At 39.1% G+C, this 27,340-nt stretch overlaps 1 protein-coding gene across 3 annotated transcripts in view; it reads left to right on the top strand.

Moving 5' to 3' along the window:
• The first annotated feature begins 6,884 nt into the window (after positions 1–6,884).
• Positions 6,885–27,340, top strand: part of xrn2 (5'-3' exoribonuclease 2) — a 49,933-nt gene continuing 29,477 nt past the window's right edge. For all 3 annotated transcript variants that reach the window (XM_028605633.1, XM_028605632.1, XM_028605634.1), the window contains exons 1-19: positions 6,885–7,119; positions 7,739–7,866; positions 9,619–9,730; positions 10,899–11,010; positions 11,522–11,580; positions 11,763–11,852; positions 12,177–12,249; positions 12,652–12,702; positions 12,888–13,045; positions 13,440–13,514; positions 13,698–13,831; positions 14,338–14,395; positions 14,500–14,607; positions 16,208–16,252; positions 16,501–16,632; positions 16,966–17,010; positions 18,284–18,378; positions 20,906–21,041; positions 26,494–26,601. In XM_028605633.1, the coding sequence (XP_028461434.1) occupies positions 7,045–7,119; positions 7,739–7,866; positions 9,619–9,730; positions 10,899–11,010; positions 11,522–11,580; positions 11,763–11,852; positions 12,177–12,249; positions 12,652–12,702; positions 12,888–13,045; positions 13,440–13,514; positions 13,698–13,831; positions 14,338–14,395; positions 14,500–14,607; positions 16,208–16,252; positions 16,501–16,632; positions 16,966–17,010; positions 18,284–18,378; positions 20,906–21,041; positions 26,494–26,601 (1,794 nt within the window). In that variant the 5' untranslated portion in view covers positions 6,885–7,044. The remainder of the gene's footprint in view (positions 7,120–7,738; positions 7,867–9,618; positions 9,731–10,898; positions 11,011–11,521; positions 11,581–11,762; positions 11,853–12,176; positions 12,250–12,651; positions 12,703–12,887; positions 13,046–13,439; positions 13,515–13,697; positions 13,832–14,337; positions 14,396–14,499; positions 14,608–16,207; positions 16,253–16,500; positions 16,633–16,965; positions 17,011–18,283; positions 18,379–20,905; positions 21,042–26,493; positions 26,602–27,340) is intronic.

Here is a 27,340-nt window from a genome sequence, read left to right as displayed (position 1 = left end):
GACCAACAAAAACCTGGTCTTAAGTCAATAATGCAGCATTTCATTGTTATTTTAACAGCACTAGCATTAGTAAAATGTGCCTAGGCTTATGCACAGCGCGCACACTATGCTTGTTAAACACACTATGCTTGTTAGACACACACAGGGAAGCGCAGTAGCACACAAACATGCAAAAGATTAAAAATAAAAATATTACGGTGCTAATCCGCCATCATAATAGCAATGCGCCAAGGTCCAAACGCGCCTGGCTTTTAAAGGGAATGGGAGATGACCCTCTGAATGGTTTATCGCATGTTACGCCCAAAACATACCTACGAATTAATGAAGACACTAAGTACAACCCTTTAGAACCATATGCCCGGCGCACAGACCCTTTTTGCCGTCAAACTAGCTAAAGTCGATTTGAACACGCCCTAAACGCGCCTGTGCCATGCGCTTCATGCCGTGCGCTTCGATCGTTAAAATAGGGCCCTAGATGTGAGATGAGATGGTGCCAGACTTTAGTCTTTTCCAAACTGTCCAGTCTTCTAGTGTCTGGTAGGCATAAGTTGCCAGATGTGTCTGTAAACTTTGCAACAGAGAAAACAACAGCGGGACATTTTTGTTCTGGGTTGTCTGACTAATGTTTAACTTCACCAGTAAGATTATTCCTGCATTTGACCATTTGAGAAATGTTTGTGTAACTGAGACTCAGCGTTACAGATCTGCAGCAGACGAGAGCTCCCATTTGAAAATGTGCGGTGAACTTCCATTAACAATAATTGAGTCCCACTCCAGTGAGATGCTAACAGGGGAGGAGGAGGAGGGGGGAGTATGTGTGTGTTGTTATTAAAATGCCTTCTTCTCTAATGTGCAGGTATAAGGACCCCTCGCCGCTGCGTCTCACCTGGCCCGCTGCCAGGCCCGGCTCTCGCTTTTAAGTGAGCGCCTTCATTGAGACAAATTTAGCTCAATTAAAGCGCTTTACCTCTGCCAAGAGTGTTTCACATCATCCGAGCGGCGTTGCCTTTTCAATTAGCACACTCACCACTGATCCTATTACTGTTTGGGTTTGGGACTGTGGCGGCGGCTGCTCCGTCAACATAACCTGCGGCGTCCATAATGGAGATCAAGGATGTTTTTACTCAGTTTAAAACGCGAGTAAACAAACACACACATGACTAAAAAATAAATGAAAGGAAAGGAAATGAGCTGGAAAATTACAAAACAGGAAAGGTGGTGTTTGATTGAGAGGTGTTTAGGACTTGCTGAAATCTCTCGACAACTATTGGATTGATTGTCACGAACTTTTGTACAGAGGATGAAACTTAGGAACATAAAATGACTACGAAGAGACCCAAACCACCTAAACATTACTGCAAAGAGATACAAAACAACTACCCTGGAAATCCAGAGTTCTCGCAAGAGCACAATTTGAATTTGCTCAGCGAGTCCCTCTGGCATTCAGTAATGATGCTCATTAACTATGCCCTCGTAGCCGAGCTGCACCAATCACATAGGTGTATCTGATATAGAAGGGCCAGAGGCGAGCTAAACAGATGACGACAACGTTCCGACGTCCAAGTCATTAGTAAACATTGCAAGATGGCTACGGATGAACAGCAGTGGTTTGAAACAGCTTTGGCTGCTACAATGAAGGAGTTAGACTTGGCTTTTTATCTGAAAGAGGACCAGAAGAAGACGCTTGAAACGTTCCTTTGCAAGAAGAAAGTTTTTGCTGTTTTGCCGACCAGATACGGCAAGAGTTTAATCTACCAGTTAGCTCCGCTGGTAGCTAAGAGTTTAATCTACCAGTTAGCTCCTCTGGTAGCTAAGAGTTTAACCTACCAGTTAGCTCCTCTGGTAGCTAAGAGTTTAATCTACCAGTTAGCTCCTCTGGTAGCTAAGAGTTTAACCTACCAGTTAGCTCCACTGGTAGCTAAGAATTTAATCTAACAGTTAGCTCCTCTGGTAGCTAAGAGTTTAATCTACCAGTTAGCTCCTCTGGTAGCTAAGAGTTTAATCTACCAGTTAGCTCTGCTGGTAGCTAAGAGTTTAATCTACCAGTTAGCTCTGCTGGTAGCTAAGAGTTTAATCTACCAGTTAGCTCCTCTGGTAGCTAAGAGTTTAATCTACCAGTTAGCTCCTCTGGTAGCTAAGAGTTTAATCTACCAGTTAGCTCTTTTTGTCTTGTAATCGCGACTAGTAGCTCGAGTGTGACGTCACATCCATGTTGAAAAACGAATAACCGCGGGTTGTTGCGTTCTTTTTGTCACACAATACTACGAGTCGGAGAAAAGATGGATTTTTGTAACATTTTTAGTAACATTTAGGATTCTATTCACCCAGTTATTGACATATTACACAAATATATTTCACAGTTTGATACATGAAAATTCCGTCTTGATTAATGTTAACGTTAGGCTACTGCTCTGCTTTCTGCTCAAGACTCGACTTAAAGCCATTGTTGTCACATAGCAACCGAGCGTCTCCAGCCAATTTCAGCTGCACAAGCTACAAAATAACTAATAAGGCGGTATTTAACTCCTAATAAGACTGTAGAGACATGCCTATAGGTAGCAGTATACAGCACTATGTTTAACTCCTAATAAGACTGTAGAGACATGTCTATAGGTAGCAGTGTACAGTGCTATGTGTACGACTTCTTCATTTGGTTACAACAAAGACAAAAGTGCTTAAAATTGTAGAAAACCACAATGTTTACTACGTGTGATGCACGACGTAGCCATCTTTGAAAGTGAACTCCGGGTCCTCTGAGTTCAGCCGACTTGACGAGTCGTATATATACGACCTCAGTGGTGTTCTTTTTGCAACTTCCGGTTCGTAACTCCGGAAAACGACTCCTAAATCGACTTTGGTGGACAAAAAGAACGCACCATAAGCGTATGGGGTTCTGGATACGTCACCACGTGTATTGTTGTGATTGGTCGTAGTGTTAGCCAATTGCGTGCAGTGAGATCTTCAAATGCATGCTTGGTGCCGCCCCTCAAGTTGGGCCATTTTCATTACTCAGTGCCAGACCCTTAATCTTTCGGATTTGGGTCTGGATTTCCAGGCTACAAAGTAACCCTAAAGAGACACAAAACCACTTCAAAATAATCACAAAGAGACGCAAAACTAGAGCTGTAACAATTCCAAATGTTGCTGTACAATTAATTGTCTCAGAAATAATTGTGATTAACAACATAATTGTCTCTTTCAGTCAAATTTAAAAAAAATATTTATGTATTTATAATTTTAAAAAGCAAATGATAGTTTTGAATGAATCCCAGGATACATATTTTGGTTATTTACCTGTTATGTGACCCAGATAATGTAATAACACAAATACATAATATATGAAATAAACCACGCCTCTTTATTATCATAAAACATTTTTTTCTAACTGTACCTCCCCCCCCCTTGTAATTTCTGTTGCTATGAACATGTATAAGAACAAGTGCCAACAACTTATTGAAGTAATAATAAAAATATATAGTCCAACCAATAGTCGCTTACAAAATTGGCATATGTAAACAAAATCAACAACTGGGCCTTAAGACCTTAGCTAATGTTAGCAATTAATTACGGTTAAACAAAGAAACCGGGATTATGTAAAAACAAAGATTTACAATTAGACAATTGTGTAATAATTGTTACAGGACTACACAAAACCATTACTACAAAAAACGACTACAAAGACACACACAACAACTGCAAAGAGACCCCAGACAATAGAGAGATGTGTAAAGACTACAAGGAGATGCAAAAAAGTCTGGTTCCTATAAGATGGTAGTCAAGTTTTTCCACCCAAACAAACAAAAACAAAATGGCACCAATCACACTGTCCCCTAGGAAGAAATTATAAGTAAAATGTAAGTCGTTTTAAAGGAGGGATGAAAAACTCTTTCTTCCTGCAGCACAATGGGCAGAAACGGACTCAAAGAGGCTCAGATGTGAAGACATTCTGCGGGCCGCCCGAGGACACATCACAACCCCGGAGACACAAATTGCTGCATTATATTATGTGAAGTCCTGCTGAGCTTTTCATGTGCAGGCTAAAGGGATCAGCAGCTAATCAAAGGCGCGAGGGGGAAGGAGCGCTAACGTGGTTAGCCGGCAGCTTTGTTAGCATGAAACTACACTGCAGTTTGAATTGGACGGAAAAAGAGATTTTTTTTTTTCTCCCTCGACGAGCTCTTTTATTAAACTTCTTAATAATCAGATGATTCATATCTGGTGTGTAAAAGTGCTGAAGCTCCTGGTGTGTGAGCATTAACGCAAATCAACTCCTGGATCGCAGATTAAATGGGATTAAATGTTGTTTGAATACTTAAGCGAGAGCTGCAACGGCATCTTTGTGCCAAATTCATCCTCAGAAACTTGTTTTGGTTCAGATTCAATGCCTCTGTGTGTGTGTGTGTGTGTGTGTGTGTGTGTGTGTGTGTGTGTGTTTGTGTGTGTGTGAACAAGCAGAGGCCTCGTGTGCTGCTTTTACGCTATTATTTCTCAGTTCTGAATGGAGTCATTATAATAATGCAATTGTAAATGTTATTAATTTAACTCCTGAGATTTAACTTTAACTTTGTATGGACTGTACAAGTCAATATGTTAATTAAATGATTGATTATAGTAGTCTATAGGCCTACATGAGATGGATATTTACAGAATATTCACATACTTTTGCAGTTTATGTTAGCCAGTGAAACAGCTGGAAAAACACACATAAGAAATGGAGACGTGTTGGACAAATGCCAAAGCCAAACACACACACACACACATGGAGGCTGGAGTGGAGATCATTCAGCTTATAATAGTGATGATCTACCAGGTGAGGGCGCTCTCTCTCTTTAAGTCATCTTCATGTTGGAGGAAATCAAGTCAGGGAATACCAGAGAAATCAGCTCACATACAGACCAACCACTAAACTGAGAAAACCTGCAGCATTCGATTTGGTTTAATCCTGTTGGAACTCCTGGAATCCTAAAACTGCAACTTGAGGGCGATGTTTGTTTTGGGAGAATTCAATTTGCAACTTTTTAATCAACAAGGACTTTATGGAAATGAGTCTGCAGCGGGCCAAGGCACAGAGTCCGCGTGTATACTTTTTTTTTTTTACATGAATTCAGTAAATGCATCGTCTGCAGCTGTCAAAATGTGTTTTCATGTCACATTCCTGAGCTTAACACCTCAGTCTGAGAGAGGTTTTTCTCAATTTGCATCAGATTCAGAAACACTGAAATGATGGCTTCGTCCTATTACCTGCAACTCTAGCGTAAATGTTTATGGAAATGGCCCGTCGGAGCAGGCCAAGTGTTTTCCATCAGCAGCTATTTGCAGTAATAATACTGCAGTGTTGATGTCAGACCCACCCTGCCTGAAGAGAGGAGGCTAATGGCCCTCTCTCCCTCCATCCCCCCCCCCTTGCATGAACCAGAGAGAATAGGAGGGAGAGAAAAAAAAATCTAATTCACCTTAAATGTGGTGTTGCAGGGTTGGGAAGCGAGAGGGCATCTGTTCAGAGAGTCCCCATTAAAGGAACATTATGTAACATCAGACTGGATGATGGAGATTCAACCACAACACAATTGCAGTTGTAAATGAGCCTGCAAGGCTCAAACAGAATCAAATTTATAAATCAGGCTCTGAAAGATACTGTATATGGAAAACACCTCTGTTAAAACCCTTATGTTATGGAAGCAAAATAGCGCAAAAACTCAATATTGACCAGTGCAATTTTTTTTATTTTTTATTTAACCAGGGAGGCCGTTGAGAACAGGTTCTCATTTGCAACAGCGACCTGGCCAAGAAAAGTGTAAGCGTAAAAGACAACATATAGTTTCACATTCAACATTGTACAAGAAAACAAAATATACATAGGGTACAAATATACAGATTAAGTAGGCAGTTCAAAGCCGGCGCAAAGTGAGGTGTAATTACGTCGATGGAAAATGCGAAAGTGGAAAGGTAATAACATGATATACATGAATACACAATCTATAACATTGCTGAGATGTAGTAAAGAGTCAGAATACAGTTTGTGCAAATTAAATTGTGGTTATAATGCAGTATATATAAATAGATAGTCTATATGAGTGCTGAGAGTGAAGTCAATATACAGATAATGCAAGATGTAATCTAGTTAGTGATGTGGGTCAGTATTAACATGGTGAATATGAACAGTCTAAATGCAGAATATAGTAAAGAGTCAATATACTATATTTGTCTAGGTAGTGAGGTAGAATCAGAAATAACACAACACACTGTATGAATAATAGAATGCTGAGATGAAGTAAAGAGTCAATGTACATTTTGTGTAAAGTGTGGACTAGATAGTGATGCTGATCAATCATAGCACAATATACATGAATAGACGGAGCTATGTAAATGCTGAAATGTAGTAAATAGTTAATATACAAATAAATCAAATTCTGATTTAAAATACAGGCCTACAATAGGGCTACATTTTCACTGAAAACTGAAGTAGCAAATTGTTTACATGTTTTGGGGTTTTTGCAAACATTTGATACAGTGTACTGGGAGTCCTGCTTGTTCTTCAAAATGAGAAGTTTTGCCCAGCCTGAGCACAGACTGTTTATCATTATTATTAATACTAACAGTCTATAAGCCTGAGCTGCAGAGGAGATTTAACATCAACATGATTTCTATTCATCCATCACTGTTTCCACTTTTCAGAATCTATAGTCTTATCTAAATATGTTGTTCTCTGAGTACTTTACCTATACTTTTTTCCTGTACTGCAACCGAGTACTTTCACTTAAGTAAAGGATCTGAAACCTTATTCCAGATTCTTCTGCACTCTGGACCACTGCAGTACCGTTTATGGTCGTTGGGGTCGCTGTGGGCACATGTTGCTCTCCGTAATGCTCCGGAAAAAGCCGATATGAACCGGAAACTGTACATAATGGCCATGGTGATGGCCAACTGCATGTAGGCCACTCATCCACAACAACTCTTGTGTTTTAATTCATCTGTTTTAACTGTTCCGTTACGAGTTCACATTGTTTTTTTACAAGCTGACAGAGAAGCGAATATTTACCGGAGATGGGAGTCCCGGCGTTTTTCCGTTGGCTTAGCCGAAAATATGCGTCAATCATTGTGCATTGTGTGGAGGAAAAGGTAAGTGGATAGATAGCATGTTAGCTAGCAACCGAGAACGTTTACATGTCGCGTTAACGTTAGAGGGAAGATTTGAAGGAGTGATGTTTTCATAAATACATCTTATTTAGTGATTACAGCCGGGTATGTGTCTTCTCAGCCGTTATGCCGCGTCGTAGCTAGGTGTTTGTTTTTGTGTTTAGAAAGTTTAGGTTTGTCACCAACGACACGAAGTACGTATGGGGTCTTAAATGGACGTTCACGTCGCCGGGTGATAACTCGCCGTCCCTAGTCATTTCAACGAGTGTAATGTAAAGGCGGTTTTGATCACGGTGCGTATGAAGCGGTTGCCGCTCACGTAAACGTGTAGTGATTCCGCTCTGCTGAGTTAACCGCGCGGAACTTCTGGCGGCAGGAACCGCTCCAAAAACGCTTTGCTTTTTGGGAGACGCTCTTGCAGGAATACGGTTGGCAGAGCAGTTGAAACCAGCTAAGATTGTTAACAAAATTGCGCAGTTTTAATTCAAGTGTGTGTAGTGAGTTTGACAGATGTTTGAAAAAAAATGTTTAAGGAAAAAACGATTTTTTTGTTGTTCTAAAACAAAGTGAATTGTTTGGGTGTCCCGTTTTATCTTCACAGGGGAAAGAATGCAATGGAGTCCGTATTCCTGTCGATACGACCAAGCCAAACCCAAACGAGGTGGAATTCGACAACTTGTACTTGGACATGAACGGGATCATTCACCCTTGTACACATCCAGAAGACAAGTAGGAACTCCTCTCTGCGCACTTTGGACACTTTGTTTTACACATTACACTTTGTTTGCAATTTATTTTAGTGCAGTGGTGTAGTCTAATGTATTGTGGTGGGTTTACTGTACCACACACCTACATATATAGTGCTATATCGATATCGTGATATGAAACTAGATATCGTCTTAGTTTTTGGGTATCGTCATATCGTGATATGGCTTAAGTGTTGTCTTTTCCTGGTTTTAAAGGCTGCATTACAGTAAAGTAATGTACTTTTCTGAACTTACCAGACTGTTGTAGCTGTTCTATTATTTGCCTTTTCCCTACTTAGACATTATATCCACATTACTGATGATTATTTATCTAAAATCTAAGTGTGAGTATATTTTGTTAAAGTACCAATTGTCAACCCTAGAATATCAACGCAATATCGATAGCGAGGTATTTGGTGAAGAATATCGTGATATCTGATTTTCTCTATATCGCCCCAGCTCTCTCTCTTTCTCTCTCTCTCTCAAAAACTTCTGATACACTTTTATGCATTAATGGTGGGAATACCATTTTATTTATCCTATGAGAAAACACAGATGACATTCAAAATATATTAAATATAATGGAATATAAAGCAGTAAGGGGGCTTTGACATCAGGGACCTAACCTGGATCCCAAAAGTTGACCCCAAAGTACAAGGGCATAATAAAATAGGCTACTTATATTTGTGTTAAATGTGCAGTGAAGGGAGGATACTGGCATTGGTGTAGGCGGGGTATTTGGGCCCGGTCACTACGCTCAGTGAGGAGCGGGTTGATGAAAGATGAGAAAAGTCTCTCTGCGTGTTCTGCAGTGTTAGTTTAGTTTGCTGTGCCGTTACTCGACCCTGTATTTGTGAATACAAATATCTGAAGTGAAAGGTCTGTCACAGAACTATGTTGTTGCGTATCATTGCACATTTTTAAGTGGGTATATGGAAATCCTGGAGATTTCTTAGTGGGTATGCTGTGTATACCTGCATATCTCATAGACCACACCACTGTTTTAGTGCCAATTTGTATGTTTCTATAAAGTCAAGGTTTGGTTTGGCTGCTTTTTTCTTTTAGGTATGATAGAAAAAGTTGAACAAATCATCCTTGTGAGATTGACTTTTTTTTTTTTTTTTTTTTTTTTTTTTTTTTAAGAATACGTATACATAAATATTGCCAGCTGATTTAAAAACTTAAATAGGTACCTGTTTTGATAAACATTTGTCCCTGAAAGATCACAATGATGTATTCTGGTGTTAGATTTACATTAGGTTATCCGATGTGGCGATTTGGTGTTTTTTTTTTTTTTTTTTTTTTCTCTCTCCTTTTTTGTGAATTAGATGTTTTTGGGGTTTTGGACTATTGGTCAGACAATGCAAGCAAACCGAAGATGTAATTGTGGGCTCTGGGAATTGTGATACAAATTTTCACTGTTTTCCGACATCTGACACAATAAATTAATCTGAAAAATAATCAACAGATTAAGTGCAAGGAAGTTGCAGCTCTAGACATTGAATTCAAAACATTTAGAGAAATAATGGGACTTTGATGAACACAAATCAAACAATAATAGGTAGACATAGTTGCTGAGATGGTAAAAGCTGCAAATCTGAGTGTTGGTCTGTGGGATTGTTTCACAGAGAGGATATCTGCGCATACCAAACGGGAAATATAAACAGCATTTTTTTTTTTTTTTTTTATGAAACACACATAGCATGCTTCTCATTCTGACCTCTGCTGTCCACAGAGCCGCTCCAAAAAATGAGGATGAGATGATGGTCGCCATTTTCGAGTACATCGACCGTCTGTTCAACATTGTTCGACCCAGGAGAGTTCTCTACATGGCCATCGATGGAGTGGTAAGTAACTTTCAGTGACGGAAACCTGCCGCCAGAGAGAGATTTGGCTCCACAACAAAACCAAAACAAAGCCTGTTGAAACATTTGCCAGAGAATCAAGCATTTATTAGAGTTGATCGGTCACATCAGTCAGCTACTGTTTTTCATACGGTCAAACATGGCTGGTAGGGCACTACTCACTTTGACTAAAGGTAGAGCTGTAACAATTCCAGATGTTGCTGTGCAAATAATTGTCTCAGAAATAATTGCGATTAACAATATAATTGTCTCCATAAGTCAAATTTTAAAAATATGTATTTATATTTTACTTTTTTCAAACAAATTAAAGTTTTGAATGTATCCCAGGATGCTTTTTTTTTTTTTTTATTATAAAAGATTATTTTTATGGCATTTTGGGCCTTTATTTGTGACACGACAGCTTAGACATGAAAGGTGAGAGAGAATGACATGCAGCCAAGGGCTAAACCCGCGGCCGCTGCGTCGAGGACTGAGCCTCTGTATATGGGCCCGGGCTCTACCAGGTGAGCTAGGGTTAGGGCGCCCAGGATAAAAAAACAAATTTGAGGCAGTTACAGCCCAGGATGTTTGAAGTTGCTATAACAACAAGTGACCGCTGCAGCTAGCATAGATTTTGCTTAACAGTCTGACCAACAATCACTTATTTTTACAAATTTGGACAATCCTATAACTAAGGACCTTAGCTAATGTTGGCAATTAATTGCAACTATGAAAACAAACTGCGATAACGCTAAAAAAAAATTGCGATGCTTCTGGCTCAGAGACGTGCTTTTCCGAAATCTGGGACCACTTCTTGGACTATATTGGGGAGGATGGTGCACGGACCCTTCGGGGTGGCCTCTATGGTGTAGCATGGTCTGAGACCTCGAAGTACATTTCCAGATAACACACAATGGCTTAAGTAACCTATTTTGAGTGATTACGTTGAGTATGCCTCAACTGGCTGTCTTACTTTATGTTGTATGTGCCCTTTGGAAATTCACTAAAGCTGATTGCTTGTTCGCCTTCTGGATAGTTGTTTCCTTTTTATCTATCACATTCAAAATGATCCAATGTTATTTGGGTTAATATAGACATTGAAACAGCTTTGATGACTGACCTGAAATCAGCTGCGGTGCAGTAGGACTAACACCCGATTTAACTCCACCAGGCTCCGCGGGCCAAAATGAACCAGCAGCGCTCTCGGCGCTTTCGTGCCTCCAAAGAAGGAGTGGAGTTGACAGAGGAGAAGGCTCGCATGAGGGAGGAGGTCATTCAGAGAGGTGTGTGTGTGTGATGTTTTTTTTTCCTACGGAGAATTTATGTTGACCTATACCTCAGGTGGTACGGAGCATTGCAGCATTATGTGTCATTTTCCTCCTGGCAGGACAATATTTTCTCTAAGCTCCAGCACAGAAAATACTGGGACTCATTTATTGTGTTCTTTAAGGGCTTTTAGGCAAACTTGTACAGAAAGTTCCAGGCTATAAAACACACCTGCTATGCTACTTTTTCACTTTACTCATCTGTCCCTTTTTGAGCCTCTTTGTGCAGTGATATTACACCCTTTCACAGTTGTTTAATTTATCTGAAGAATTTACAAGGGAAACATTCCCTTAATCCTAGGCCAGTCTTTTTAAAAATTCACTGGCTTAAAAATAGCAGAATTAATCAGAACTCACTCTGCTTGAGTAAATTTAATACTTGTTGAGTTGTGGTAGATGTTTCACTGTGTATTTATGTGACTATCTGTCTTTTTATGTTAACCCTTCATGTGTCATATTTCCTCTACAGGAGGTTATCTTCCACCTGAGGAGATTAAAGAGAGGTTTGACAGCAACTGTATCACTCCAGTAAGTGGGTTAAGTCTTTTTACAGTCTTTTCTCCTGGCTATTTAGTATCTTTTATCAGTAGTTTTTACGTATTTTGACTTTGACTGCATGTTTGGTTTTCCCCAAGTGTAAGATACTTTTATATCCTTTATGTTTTACTTGCAAAAGCAGAATTACATGATGTGACTGCTTTTGTCTCCAGGGAACAGAGTTCATGGACAACCTGGCACAGTGTCTTCGCTACTACGTCGCAGACCGACTCAGCAATGATCCAGGATGGAAAAATGTCACGGTGTGTGTGTGTAACTTTGCTGCACAGGCTTTTAAAGTGCCCATGTTATGCTCATTTTCAGGTTCATAATTGTATTTAAATTGTTGTACCAGAATAGGTTTACATGGTTTAATTTTCAACAAAACACCATATTTTTGTTGTACTGCACATTGCTGCAGCTCCTCTTTTCACCCTGTGTTCAGGTCTTAGCTACAGATAGCTTAAACATAATAACCATGTTAACCTTTCAGCTCTTGGCAGTTAATATGTTGCCTGGTTGTATGTTGTCATGGACAGTGTTCGGTCACTAACCTTCAGTTACTTTATTTTATTTTTTATATCCAGGTCCTTCTGTCTGATGCTAGTGTTCCCGGGGAAGGCGAACACAAGATTATGGACTACATCAGGAGACAGAGAGGTACAGCTCCCTTGAACTGATACACTTTAATAATTGATGCTATTGTGATACAAAGGATTTCATTACACCACATATACTGTTGCAGGGTACAAACAATAAACAACACCTACCACAGTCATACCTTTACAACAACTACAGCACATAAAATAACCTAAAAGATAGTAGCAAATACAAAGTGCATCTAAAATGCACAAAAACCTATAAAGCTCAGAACATGAGACCGTAATGAATATCGCACATTATTTTCACCTGGCAGAATTTACACACCGATACACACAGTACGATGAAAGTGTTGTTGAATGTCATGTTGACACTCTGATCTAAGGGTCAAAAATATGTCCAAACCTGTGCACAAACGGTAGAACTCATTAATAACTCCATGTTTGTGATTCACTTTGACAGCTCAGCCCAACCACGACCCCAACACACACCACTGCCTGTGTGGAGCTGATGGTAAGCCTTTACCTTTCAGTCTGGAAATGTTTTTTAAAGAAATTATGAATAACTTCAATAAAATATGAGACAATTAAATGTTATGAGCCAAAAGTAATGCCTATTTGTTTGCTACTACTTTGAAAGATGTAAACAACTCTGTCATCCTAAAATAACATATTTTTCTTTGTGTGGCAACTGATTAGCTGACCTGATCATGCTGGGCCTGGCCACCCACGAGCCGAACTTCACCATCATCCGAGAGGAGTTTAAACCCAACAAACCCCGCCCGTGTGCGCTGTGCGGACAGATTGGTCACGAAATCAAAGATTGCCAGGGGGCGCCCAGAGAGAAACAGGGAGAGGTGAGCTCAGCTTGGACTTCTGAAGTAGGAAGTGTTGTTATGCTAACAGAACTTTTACTTGAATACCATATCTATGGAATATTTTACACTGTACCGGAGCTACAAAGAAACAGTAGAGCAGTGAGATATTTTCTTTTTGCATTAGGCTGGACACATTTTGTAGTGATTGATTACTGATTGATTGATTCGTTTTAATCAGCAAAAGTCAACCAGTGCTGTGAAGCAATATGGACATTTTAGTGATCACAACATAAATGGAAAATTAATCTTGTGAACTTGTCATCTTTTTACCTTCCTGTCTGACGTATATTTTAATGTGGTTTATGCGACAATGATTTGTATGTTAGTGTTAAAATTATATCTTTGAGAATTGATCTGTTTTCTTCCCTTTCAGCACGATGAGTTTGCGGACACGATGCCAGTCTCTGAACAGGAATTCATATTTATCAGACTGTGTGTGCTGCGCGAGGTACGATATTTATCTTCTTTGGGGAATACATCTTTTCATGTTTATCATGCTTCCTTTGTTTTGAAAAGTGACTTAATTGCCGAAGGGTGCACTGCAATGTTTGTTAATTTCCATCTTTTGCCTTGAGAAATAAAAGCACCTAGCGGTTAACTTATTCTTGCCTCCCTCCCTCCGTGTTTCCAGTACCTGGCCAGAGAGCTGACCATGGCCAGCCTGCCGTTTCCTTTTGACTTCGAGAGGAGCGTAGACGACTGGGTATTCATGTGCTTCTTTGTGGGAAATGACTTCCTGCCGCACCTGCCGTCCTTAGAGATCAGGTGGGCTTCAACACGCCGTTTTTATGCTGAACGCTGGTTTGAATATAAGAGCGGTTGTTAGCAGTTGTATCCGTTGGTCCTTTTTAAAAACTCTTTAAAAAGTAATGAGTGATAATACATTTACTTACACACTTAAAGGATTTTGTGATGCTTCCTTCAAACTCAATAATTTTTTTGATATTTCTGCTTTCTTTAAGCTTCTCATAGTGGTGGTCATCCTGCCAACGCTTAACTTTTATCCTCCAACACTGATCAGTATTAAAACTGGCGGAAGCTCAGACTTCTATTGATCTGTTTCAATATTTTTCTTTTTTTATTTGTAGGAGGATAAAATAGAGCTCCAAATGTGTGTTGGTTAGCTGCCAAAGTGGCTGAGAGGGCAGCCAAATATTCTCCTGCTGTTAAAGATAAATCGGAGTTTGGTGTTGGTTCAGTGTCCTATCCTGATTCTCATTTAAATTTATTCTTAACAACTTTAATTATTCATGGCATTTTTTTCCTTACAGAGAGGGAGCGATAGATCGACTGGTCAACATCTACAAAGACGTTGTGCACAAAACTGGAGTGAGTATCGGCACATGTTTGTGCCGTTCAGTGTCTTCCTGGATTATTTATCTTTAAAGCAGACCCTGGTACTTTGACCTAACCCCGTCGGTGTTTGTCTTCAGGGCTACCTAACAGAGAATGGCTACGTCAACCTGGAGAGGGTGGAGCTGATCATGCAGGCGGTGGGCGTGGCTGAGGACAACATCTTCAAGAAACGCAAAGAGGACGACGTAAGCTTTCTGCAACTTCACACAGAGATAATTAGCCTTTTTAGCTAATTTTATAGACTTATAAGTTAAAGGTCCCATGGCATGAAAATTTCCCTTTTGAGGTTTTTTAACATTAATATGCGTTCTCCCAGCCTGCCTATGGTCCCCCAGTGGCTAGAAATGGTGATAGGTGTAAACCGAGCCCTGGGTATCCTGCTCTGCCTTTGAGAAAATGAAAGCTCAGATGGGCCGATCGGGAATCTTCTCCTTATGAGGTCATAAGGGGAAAGGTTACCTCCCCTTTCTCTGCTTTGCCCACCCATGAGAGAGAGACATCATGGCTTTCAAATGAGCAGTGGCAGTTGGTCAAGGCCACACCCCCACCCTCCATCTTGCCCCCCCCTATTGTCAACAATAACTGATATGAGACAAAGAACATAATATATACATAACAGATTGAAAAATTAATGGGCCAAAAAAGGCGAGTGAATAAAACCGTGTCTTTAGTCTTGCAAAGTATACCCCCCCTGCTTTATTACGGTTATTACCGAGCTAACGCTAGCTTGTCATGCTAGCCAGCTGGATAACGAGTAAACAGCAGCACCAGAAGAGCTACTGGAGGGACGGTACGTTCCTCACTTCAGACCGGAACAGAAGGAGGATAGTGTAGTGACTTTACCCTGCTGTTGAACTCCCTTCCTCCTCATCAAGGACTCCAACAGGTTTACGTTTTAGGTGCTGACTCATCACCGTGGTGCGCCCGTGCCATGCCGTGTTGCTTTTGCTTATCTTGCAATTAACACGTTTTTGATTTTAGGTTGAAATGCTCCCACACCTTGGATGACTTGGGTCGTACTGATTTCTCTGCCTCCGCCGAGTGTTTCAGAACAACGTTACGGGTCTCTCCGGTCTCTCTCCGTATTTCCTCTACCCCCGCTCTGCTCTTTTTTTTTTTTTTTTTTATCTCCGCGACTAGGTGGCCTAATAGTTGCAACACAACAAATCAATAATTAAATTCGTTGCCAACTTTTTTAGTAATCAAATTTTATTGATTTTATTGATTTTATCGATTCATTGTTGCAGCCCTAGTCTATATAAAAGCATCCAAAGAGCACCATGTCACAGGACCTTTTTAAGAGTATAAAGTTGTGTTAAGCCTTTTTTGATAGGGGATGAAATGTGTCTGCAGCACAAAGTGATTTAAATTAAAGTACCTTTTTTATTGTTATTCTAAGAGTTTCTAAATTAAATCAAAGTTTTGCCAACTATTCAACTATTTTAAGTTCTTGCAGGACTTCTTGTGTCTAGACAAGAATTTTTGCTTTATATTTGTCAAAGACATGGGAAAAGTAGTTTTTGGTACCAAAACCGGCACAATAGAATAGGGTTGTTTAAGACAACAATAACCTTTTTTGGTTGATATATTTCTCAATATAAAATAATGCAAAAAGTATTGTGCCGGTTTTGGTTCCAAAACTGAGGTTTAAATGATCCCCAGCCCTCCGAGACAGAAACTGCTGTTTGGATCACACGACAGTCCAGTGTACCACAGTAGTAATGATTTCTATTCCAGCCTTAATGAATTGCTTTCTGTGATTGATTCACATGTTCTTTCTTTTAGGAAGGCTTTAAGAGAAGAATGAAAGAGAAACGAAAGAGGATGAAGGTGAGTGAATTGCTTTAAAGTCTTCACTATATACATTATACAAGTCTGGACAGGCATTCATGGAAACTGCTACTATTACCTAAAAAAACTGTATGAACAAGACTTGAGGAATTCTTAAGCGATTGTGTATCTAAACAGGATTAAGCGGCTGCAGTGTATCGGATATTCATCGCTCATATACTGACTTTTTCACAGGGATGACAGTTTTTTATTTTAGTTTTTTATTTTTTACCTCCATGTTCTCGCAGGCAGAGCAGCGGGGTCCCGCCTACATGACCACGGGCCAGTTTGCCCCTCAGGCCCTGGGGAGAAGAGACCGACCCGAGGCCGTCCAGAACGCACGGCACCAGGCCTACGACATGAGGATGCAGCACAACAAGGTACGACAGGTTGTTTATATAAGACATGGAGTTACTGTGCAGCTCTGGAAATCTGGAACATGATTCTGACAAATTCCAGGTTCTTAAAACAAAAGTATTTAAAGTATTTTATTATAGTAGTATTGTATTTTACTTACGTGATTATAGAGATTAGTATCCGTTTGCAATGTACACAAAACGTATAGGTCATCCTGAGTTGCTGATGAGAATAATAGTCTTATGAAATATAATATAGACATCATGCCTAGAATTCTGACAATAAAACTTAGATGTTACAAAAGTATTTTGAATTGATGTGTTGGAGAGGACATGAATTTTTATTTTTTTCTCCAGGATGCTGCTCAGTTCCTGAAGGCCACGATGAAGAATGGTGGCAATGTAAGATACATACGTGTGTGTGTACGTGTACAGTGTTCCAAATTATTATGCAAATTTTTTTTTTCACTGGTTTTCCTAAATAGTCGATGCAAATGACAGTTAGTATAATTTTCAAGTCACCAACCGTTAGTGTATAAGTCGAATTTCATTGAACAAACCACCCAATGAAAACAGTATTTATTTATTTTTTTATATTTAAAAATAAAAAATTATTAAATTATCCAAATTATTATGCACAACAGAGTTTCAAAGCATTGTATAGGTTGTAAAGAACTGAAAATGGTCATTTGCTGAATTTGCAGCATTAGGTCATATTTACTGAAATCAAAAGCTATTTCAATCAAACCCATCTTAACAGGGCAAGTTAAATGTTAAAACTTTGATATCACCTTCACAATTCTTGCATCCATGAACTTGCGAGTTGATGGAGAGTTCCTGCTTGAATTTCTTTGCAGGATGTCAGAATAGCCTCCCAGAGCTGCTTTTTTGATGCAAACTGCCTCCCACCCCCATAGATCTTTTGCTTGAGGTTGCTCCAAAGGTTCTCAATAGGGTTTTTACCACATGAATACAATGAGCACAAAGGCTTCAGAAAATGGAAGGCTAAATAGTTATAGTTGTGATTATTTTTTTTTTCTTTCTATCATCTTCCTTCAAACATAAATCACTGACAGACAGCAGTGTAGAGAAATCATCTTTTCAGTAAAAAGGTTTTATAATCCTCATATAAACATCACTGTCAAATACAACCCATCCTGAAAACTCATACATACATATTTTTCTTTTATCTGTATGGTATAAATTTTAGATTGAAATGTCTGTCGTTACAGCACATAATGCAATAGTTCTGTAAAAGCCCGGTGCGGATGACATGCTCTGCTTCTCTGTAGGATCCCAAAGCCCTGAAGCCCACTGCTACACAGAACATTGTTTGCTTTTTTTTTTTAAAGTTTATTTATATTGAATGTGTCCCGTGTCAAAATCCCATAAACTTCGACACGTGACATCCTTGTGTTCCCATCAGTACACGCGCCAAGTGTGAAGTATATCGGGTGAACGTTCTTGATACGCGAAGGTTGCATACAGACCGACTGATCTTTTCTGTCTAGTGTAGGTTGCTACAACTCGTGGTTTATTTACTCAAAATCAAATTAGTTTTTGAACATATTTTAAATTTGTAAGATGGCTTTTGAAGTTTGTTGTTGCACTGATTTAAAAACGGAGTTTTCATGTTGTACTTTGTTTCCTGTTTGTTTTTATTTTTCTTGCCCAGCCGTCAGCAGGGGCCAGCGGCAGCGCAGACAACCGGGCGATGAAGAGGAAAGCTGAGGACAGTGACAGCGAGCCGGAGCCTGAAGACAACGTCAGGTAAACCTGAGGGGTCTTAGTGGAGGGGTGGGGAGTCGGCGTGGCAGCGTGGACACATCTTGTGTTGAGATTTACAGTGAATAAAAGCGGCCGTCTGTGGAAGTAACATTTACATCTGCTTCTCGGTGATGATTACAAGATTGGCCTTTTTTATCACCTCCAAAGTCTCATGTAGTCATGTGTTGTGGAAGTTTGTCCACATAAGGGCCTGAGTTACTTTGCACTATTTATAAACACAAAAAAAAACAGTACTTAATGCAGCAGAACCAGAGATATTGTCTATTTTTTCTTTTACACCACACATTCTTCTTCCTCCTTGTCAAAACCTACCGCCTACATTACCCACAATGCAACAAGCCGCAGAGATAGATTGTTCCCCGTTCTTAAGAGCACGACCATAAATGTGTCATGTCATTTAATTATCAGTTTTTATTTAAAGGTGCTCTAAGTGATGTGACACGTTTTTTAGGCTACAACATTTTCCGTCACATTCAGCAAACATCTCCTCGCTATCCGCTGGCAGCGTTAGCACGTAGGCTACTTCCACAATGGGCGTTCATGACTCATCTAGCTCCTTCTTGTCAGTTATTGGCTGGAACACTGTTTGGTTGCTCAGATTGGCGCAGTTTGTTTTTGTTCCCGTTTGTGGAGCCCGGGCTGTCTACAGAGACTGCGTTTTTTCACAGTGTGTTCAGGGGACAGGCAGCTAGCAGATAGTGAGGAGATGTTTTTTACAGTGTGTTCAGGGGACAGGCAGCTAGCAGATAGTGAGGAGATGTTTTTACAGTGTGTTCAGGGACAGGCAGCTAGCAGATAGTGAGGAGATGTTTTTTACAGTGTGTTCAGGGGACAGGCAGCTAGCAGATAGTGAGGAGATGTTTTTTACAGTGTGTTCAGGGGACAGGCAGCTAGCAGATAGTGAGGAGATGTTTGCTGTATGTGACAAAAAATGTTGTAGCCTAAAAAATGCATTCCATCACATAGAACACCTTTAACATAAACCTAAATCTATGTCATCAACCGTACAATACTGTGATTTCTTTTTTCTTTTTTTTTTTTTTTTTTTTAAGTTGACCATAACATTTTTAGATCAGTCTATAAATGTGATTTTAGGTCCCAAATTCCTAGCAACTTGGTTGCATGGCGTTAAACTATTGAATCTTGAATTGAATCAATAAGTCACCATGTGGTTATTGCTTATTTTGAAGCATCTACAGAGAGTATTTGTTGTTTGAGATAAAAAGAGGTATTGTACTAATATTCGAACTCTTCTGTTTCATGTAAGAGCTACTAATAGTAATTTATATTGGAAATGGGTTGAATGATAAGAAATTTCTTAAAGTTGTCGGGATGTTTTGTGGAAAATTAGTGTTTTGTACTTTGAACACTGTGAAAAACAAATACCAACCTTGCTATTTTAGCCAAAAATAATCAATTTTGACACTTTAAGATCACAAGTTTTATCACAATACGATATTATTTCTATTGACAACGATCCCATCATTTCTCATGACAAACTCTGCCATAAGATTTAAGTGATTAATATGAGACAATATCATGCCCATTTACCCGTTTAACACAATCCTTGAACTAATATCAACTCACAAAAGGCAACTAAACTTAAATGAAAACCAAACTTTTCTATTTAATAAAAAGTAAATATAAGGTGGGAATTTCAGAATAAAGGTGCATCTTAAAGATCTGTATTAATGTTTTCACTTTGCATCGATGATATTGATCGTTGATCATTGAATTGATATATCGATCCAGATCAACGTTCAACCCTTGTGTGCATGTAGTAACTAAAATGGCTTTAAAATAAATCTTTACAGACCAGCGAAGATGGCGCTAACAAACGGAGAGATTCACTCATTATTGCCACAGTGCTGCAGCACAAGCTGTTAAACTCTTCTTTCTCTCTCTCTCTCTCACACACACACACGCACACACCTCTGCTGAACAGCTCCCACTTCCCTCTGCACATGATTAATATGGAAAGCAGGAATATTCGAATAAATTCCTCTGTGACACACTCGTCAAAGCTGCTAAATCCATCGGGCTAAATTGGTATTCATGGAGGCTTTCCTCTCAGGAGTCGGCGCTCCCTGCGGACCAGACAGATGCTGGACGGCCTTGATTATGTGTGCAGAACTGCATCGCCGCCCCAAATCTACCAAGAAGTCAAAGCCATTAAACTATTCCAGCAGCAGGGAGAAAGTTAATGCAGTTTTCTTTTCAGCCTATAGATGAACAGAGCAGCATTTTGATAAGCAAATGGATCGTTTAGGTACATACATTTACTCCACAAATGTGATTGTTCAACAGTGGAATACATTTACATTTCAAGGTCACAAACCGTAAAAGTGTTGGAAAAACTAATATTAAAGCCACGGCTAAGCTTAAATGCCTTTTTATTCCAGCGTTCTGTGAAGAAAACAAGTTCCATCTTCTGAATAGTTTGGATTATTAAAGCATTATAAATATATTTATATATCTCTCTAAATATTTGTGTCCATGTGCGCTGCAGGTTGTGGGAGGACGGCTGGAAGCAGAGATACTACAAGACCAAGTTTGACGTGGACGTGGAGGATGAAGACTTCAGGAAGAAGGTGGTAAAGTCGTACGTGGAGGGTCTCTGCTGGGTGCTGCGCTACTATTACCAGGTAACACTGAAATCACTCTGGCTTCATTAACATGTTCACCAGTGGTACATACTTTAAAATGGCTTTTTTTCTTTTAAGTATCCCAATGTTTCTGGTGACATATGCTAATCTATCCTAGCTCTATTAATGGTTAAATCATCATTATGTTACATGAAACACCTTGTGTTGTGGAGTGTGTGCTGGAGATTCTAGTGTTCAGGGTACACAAAGATAAAATCCAAGTTGGAAGACATCCTAGAACGCAGATATACTTTACTCTAACTACTTGAACAAAGATGACATACCATCTAGAACAGTGCATATAGCACAGCTACCAGATAACCATAAAATCACGGGTTTGGTTCCAGCCAGGGACCTTTTGTTGGACCCCCCGCTCTCCCCATGAAAATTACTACTTATTTTAAAAAAACATTGTCACGTTACACAGAAGCTTTGCTACTTTACAAATCAAGTTTTCTTCCTTAACCCACGACATGAATCCTTTGCATTTTCTGTGCTGTTTAGATTAGAATTGGAGGGAAGGAACTGGAGAGGATTGTAAAACAAACATGAAAAGTGTGCAATAAAAGAAAAGACGGGCAAAATAATTAACCAAAATGGAATTTTCCTCTCAGTATTTCCAGAACCACTAAATGTATTTCAACTAATTAGAAAATATAACTTATCCAGCTGCTATATGTCTGTTAGAAACTGTTTAAAGTTGTCTCTGTGACCTTCTTCTCAAAAAGAAAGTAATAAAGTGATTTGTTAGTTTGAGGAACTCAACCACAAAATAGATCTGTGTTCAGAGATTTGGTCGTATTCTTAAAGTGCTCATATTATGCTTTTTCCCTTTTATTGTGTTATATATCTTTTGTTGTGCACGTTATAGGTTTACAAAGTGAAAAAGCCCAAAGTCCCCCCCCCAAAGGGACTTACCATCTCCAACAGAAAACACTGTTCACCAACTGCTCCAAACAGCTCTATTGCACGCCCTCATACTCTGCTTCTGACTGGCTAGTAGTCCTTACTTAGGTACTGTCGGGGCATGCCCTCATACTCTGCCTCTGACTGGCTAGTAGTCCTAATCAAAAAATCTGATTATTTTTTTATAAAAACTCGATTTTCGATTACCCCCTTCCATTTAAAACAAAATAACTGCGAACTGTAAATATATTTTAAAAATATATATTTATTGTATTTAATTAAAGTGCATCAACATAAACAAAATTGCAAAGGCAAACCCTTTCTCTAAGTGAAAAGTCACTGTGCAGTGTGCAACAAAGATTGTTAAACATCCAAAATATTTATACTGTATTTGGATTAAAGAAAATCTAAAAAAATCAAATCGATTTTTTTTTTTTTTTTTTTTTTTTTTTTTTCCCAGCCCTACTAGTAGTCCTTACCTAGCTACTGAGCATGTGTGACTCTCAACAAAGATGGAACAGAAGTGAGATGTCTCACTCTGTAGCTAAAACAGAGAGCTCAACACACAGGGTGAAAAGAGGAGCTGCAGCAATGTGCAGTACAACAAAAACATGATTTTTGAAAATTAAACCATGTAAACCTGTTCTGATATAACCTCTAAATACAATAATGAACATGAAAATGAGCATAATATGAGCGCTTTAAGTATTTAACCATATTCAGTTTACAGTTGATCATCTTGATCAAACTGACTCATTCTGTCTAAAATTATAAAGACACCGAAAGGACGACCAGTGTTTTTAAACCGAGCGACAGGTTTTTTGTTGTTGTTGAAAGTCAAGAACTCCTTACTGTCGAGTGTCTCAACAAATAACCCTCCACACCGCAGAGATATCACTATCTCTACTTTGTTTGCGGTGTGATTTATACTCTAAATCATTTTTATTGTTGTAAAATATTGATCTTTATCTCGAAATGAAATTATCAGCTGTGGGCCCTCTTCAGAAGAGCCGGGGGGCGTCTCGGCCTGAGCCGGGGGGGGATTTGTTCGTGCTGATTGTGAGCTGTCTATATGCACGCTCGGTGTTGACTCCACATGTTCGCCAATCCAAAGCCCCTCTCAGGGGGCCGTTCTGGATGAATTCATTAGCGTGCCCTCCGCGGACGGGGACGTGTCTGCTCTCTGCTGCAACACATTCACGGTTCTGTCGCCCCCCCTTTACCGAGTTACGGTCACGTACACCTCGCCAAATGATCCGAGCGGGGTTTATCCAAAACACTAAATATTTTAAGTTTAACCCCAAATGAGAAGAGTTTTCTAAACAATAGGCCTGAGCAGCAGAAGAGTCAACTTTCCTGATTTAATCCTAATTTTATTTTGGAACATTATCAAACATTGATTCTTAAAATCTCGAGTTCAGACTTTGTGTCTGTGTCGTTATGTCCCGGCTGTGGTTCCTTCTTACATACGGTAGCTTTATTGTTTGTGGTTGGCTAATTGGTCTTTTGTTATGTATTGGGTCCACTGAATTGCAGCTAATGCTGTCTAACACAACAGGCCTGTAAATAAAATCGGCCTCCATCAAGGTTATAAAGTTAGTTTAGTTTTAGTTAGTTTTTTTTTTTTCTAGAGAGGCATTGCTTTAACTTTATGGTCATTTTTGCTACTGTTGATTGTATTAGAGTATAGTGAGAGGTGTTTAAACTAAATATTAGCAACACCTTTTAGGATGATTTCTTTCAGACCTTTTCCTTTCTTGTGGAGTAAAAGTAAATTTAGGTTCCCAGCACTCAATCGGAGACGTGTGTATGGGATAACGTTTTTATTCTGATTTACTTAAACCTTTTTTTCTAATTTTAGTTTAAAACAAATTGAATCTAGACTTGGATGGAAATCCAATAGAATCAGCAGATCACCACACCTCTACTTTAATCGACAGCTTAGATATGACTTATTAATCATGCATTTTGGTTATATTTGGTTTGTAAAGGCTTGGTTTCAATTTAAGCAGAAGTGATGGTCCTTTTAAAAGTTCTAGCCAACCTGTGTGAAACACAAAAATATTTTTCCATGTTTTTAGCAATGAGGGATCGTGTACGATTGAAGCCAACAATGAAATGTTTTGATATGCGTCGGTAGATCCATATATAAAATAATCAGAATAATATTCAGCATTAGTTGTGTTTCACTGTTACATCTGACAAAACGCTTCATGTATAAAACTTTCAACAACTCATTTCATTTTTTTTTTTTTTTTTTTTAGCACTGGATTTGTTTAACTATAATTTTAATTTAAATCATTGAGACTAGAGCTGAAATGGTTAGTTAATTAGATGGATTGAGAATTAATCCTCAACTATTTAATACCAATTGATTGTTTCATGTCAAATTGGCTGTTTGAAGTTTCTCACGTGATGATAATGTTCCTGTTTTTATATATGATATATGATACAACTTTTATTGTCAGCCAGGGCTGAAATTCTTTTTGCATCCTGGGTAGCTCATATTTAAAAAAAAAAAAAAAAAAAAGACATACATACGATGAATAAGACCAAAGGACATCCATGAAACATTATCACAAATGACATAAACACCCAAGTAAGGAAACCAAGCATACATATATAACAGAAAATGACATGAACATACACACAGACAAGGTCTTGGAGACTTGTAACCCTGAATAAATATTGCACTGGATTTAATGTAGCTGGTTTAACAATAGGATAGACTGATGTATGAAAGAGTTTTTAAGTCTGATGTGATTTGAAAGCATGAACTCTAAAGCATCGGTTTGAAGGCAGAAGCTGATATTCTCTGTGCAAAACATGTGCGGAGTCATTTGAAATATTACTGGCCAGTCTGAGCATGCTATTATTGTGAGCTTCCTTGAAAGTAGTGTGCTACAGGTAGTCCTATAATCGTTTAATTTGATCAAATGGCTCAGTTTTATTTTTAACTGATGGGCTACTCAGCCAAGCAGTGCAACAATTGAGCATGATACCCTGAATTACTGATGTGAAAAACAAAGACATTTTTTGGCTACCGTTGTAATTGACATAAAGTTAACATCTCTGGGTTTTGGACACTTGGTTGGCCGTCACCTTCCCGTTTATAGACTTAATAAATCTCAAAAATAATTGATGATAAAAGTATTGTTTTAGTTGCAGCCCTAAAGTGGGCAACAGAAGTGTTTTTTAAATTCAAAGACTCAATAGGATTAAATCCTCCACGGGAGACTACAGCTTTTCATTGCACTCGTTGATTTCCTTTGATAACATGCTGAGCTTTTCTCCTTGTCAGATGTTATGAAACACGACGGTAAATGTAATTTTTATTTTTTTTATTTGTATTGTTTCGGTTTGTGGTCTTTGACCTCGCCGGGCCAAGGTCACAAATGAATTTCTCCTCGGCACAAAACATGTCGTCACATTACCATAAATGATCTGTGCCATTATTTTGAGCGTGGAGATTGGAGCCTCCTCCAGCTTTTATCATGGTAAAGTCCCATATTATCATTTGAATGACCATCTTTAATAATAGAGTGGCGAGATTGGCTGAGCTGTGAGGATTGGTGGATTTATCAGAGAGGGTCTCGTTTTTCTCAGAGGTGGATTGTGGGAAGTGAAGGTCGTTGTTCAGTGCGATGCGTGTTTATTCAGGAAGGATAAGTGGTCCCGAATGCTGGATCTGCAGGGTTTAGATTTCTAGCGCTCCTCTTCTTCTTTGCTCTCACATAAACATTTGAAAAAAAAAACGCAGAGCTGAGGAGGAGAATGGTTTTTGAGATGCAAGAGCCTCTCAGCAGGTGTTGGGGAATATTTTGTCCCCCAGACGCTCAAGGGTTCACGGTACAGTCTATTTTTCCAAGGACTGGATCGGTTTCAGATCCACTGTAGACCCCCCATGACATCAACATCAAAGTTTGAAAGGCAGTATAACAGTTTGAAATGCACTCCGTCTGATCAAGTTTCAGGTTTTTAAATGTCAGCGTAGCCATGTCTGCTGATCAGATTGGATTTAAAGCTTTGGGCTGCAGGGGGACATTTGTGGGGGAAAAAGGGCAAAGAAAAGCTTTTTTTTTTTTCAGGAAAATACTTCCAAGTCACTTAAAATGTTCTGCAACACAAAGCGAAAAGCAACTAATCAGAACCAGCTTCTAACTGTTGGCTGTAGAGCCGACATTAGATCAAACAGAATTTAGTGTACCGATGATTAAATCATCACTTATTAAGTCTTTAATCAAACAAAAAGGCCAAACATTTTCTGGGTCAGCTTCTCCTTTTCTGTTTTATAAAATAGTGTGGACAAAACAATTTGAGGACAGCTATGGAGAATTATAATGGATAATGTTTTCCGATTTTCTGACATTCATCTAATAGACTAAAACAATAAAAAAATTATCCACAGATAAATCATTTGTGAAAATTAATTGTAAGTTGCAGCCTTGGTTAAATGCTTAATGCACAGGCTGTGCAGCTCCCGGCCTGTTTGGGATTTCTTCTGATGTGTGAAGTGATATTAAAGTCTGTGATTGTTGATGTGCAGGGCTGTGCCTCCTGGAAGTGGTACTTCCCGTTCCACTACGCGCCGTTCGCCTCCGACTTCAAAGACATCAAAGGCATGTTCACCGACTTTGAGAAGGACACCAAACCGGTAAGAATGCACTAAACCCTTACTTCTCTACTTCTTCTTTTTTGTGTCTCTGTTCTTTTGTCTCCTCTCCACCTCCAGATCACAATCTTACAAAGAAGAGTTTTTTAGTTGAATTACAATCAAATGCTAGTAAACTCATTACAAAGTGAAGTCATTTTTGACTGGTGCCATCGTGGAGGCGTTATTCTAAAGATCCACTAAAACATCTGCTTGTACATACCTTTTTTTTTTTTTTTTTTTTTTTTTTTTTTTTAAAGCTGGGGTTGGCAGTTTTCAGGGAAAGGTAAAATAAATGACAGGATTGTACAACACTTCCCTCCTCCTGCAGCTCTCCCCTCTCTGTCGTCAGCACCTGTCTTCACACAGTAACCTGTACGAGTGTTAGTCATTCATTTCAATCAGCCCCATTGTCACGGTTATCCCGATGCTGTTATATAACCGGTTGTCTTTGTAAAGCCCATTTGAGGTGACCTACTGTGATTTGAGGCTCTAACTCGCTACAATACAGGAACTTCAATTAGCTGCAGCTGTGAGCTACGGTTAGCAGAAGGCTTAACTATTAGCAACATTTTCTCTCCATCTCCTGATGTTGACACTTTATTGCCTTTTATTGTCAGACACTCTTTTCGACTCTTTGAGAAGTCAAGCTTCCTTTTATTTTGGGTTGCTTTGCAGTGTAGGCAGTTGTTGCCAATGGTGGAATTGCAACTTTTTCAGCAGGATTTTCCACCATTAAATC

This window comes from Perca flavescens, chromosome 18 (genome assembly GCF_004354835.1).
Source record: "Perca flavescens isolate YP-PL-M2 chromosome 18, PFLA_1.0, whole genome shotgun sequence".
Lineage (NCBI taxonomy): Eukaryota > Metazoa > Chordata > Actinopteri > Perciformes > Percidae > Perca > Perca flavescens.
This window is presented reverse-complemented; position numbering and strand designations above follow the sequence as displayed.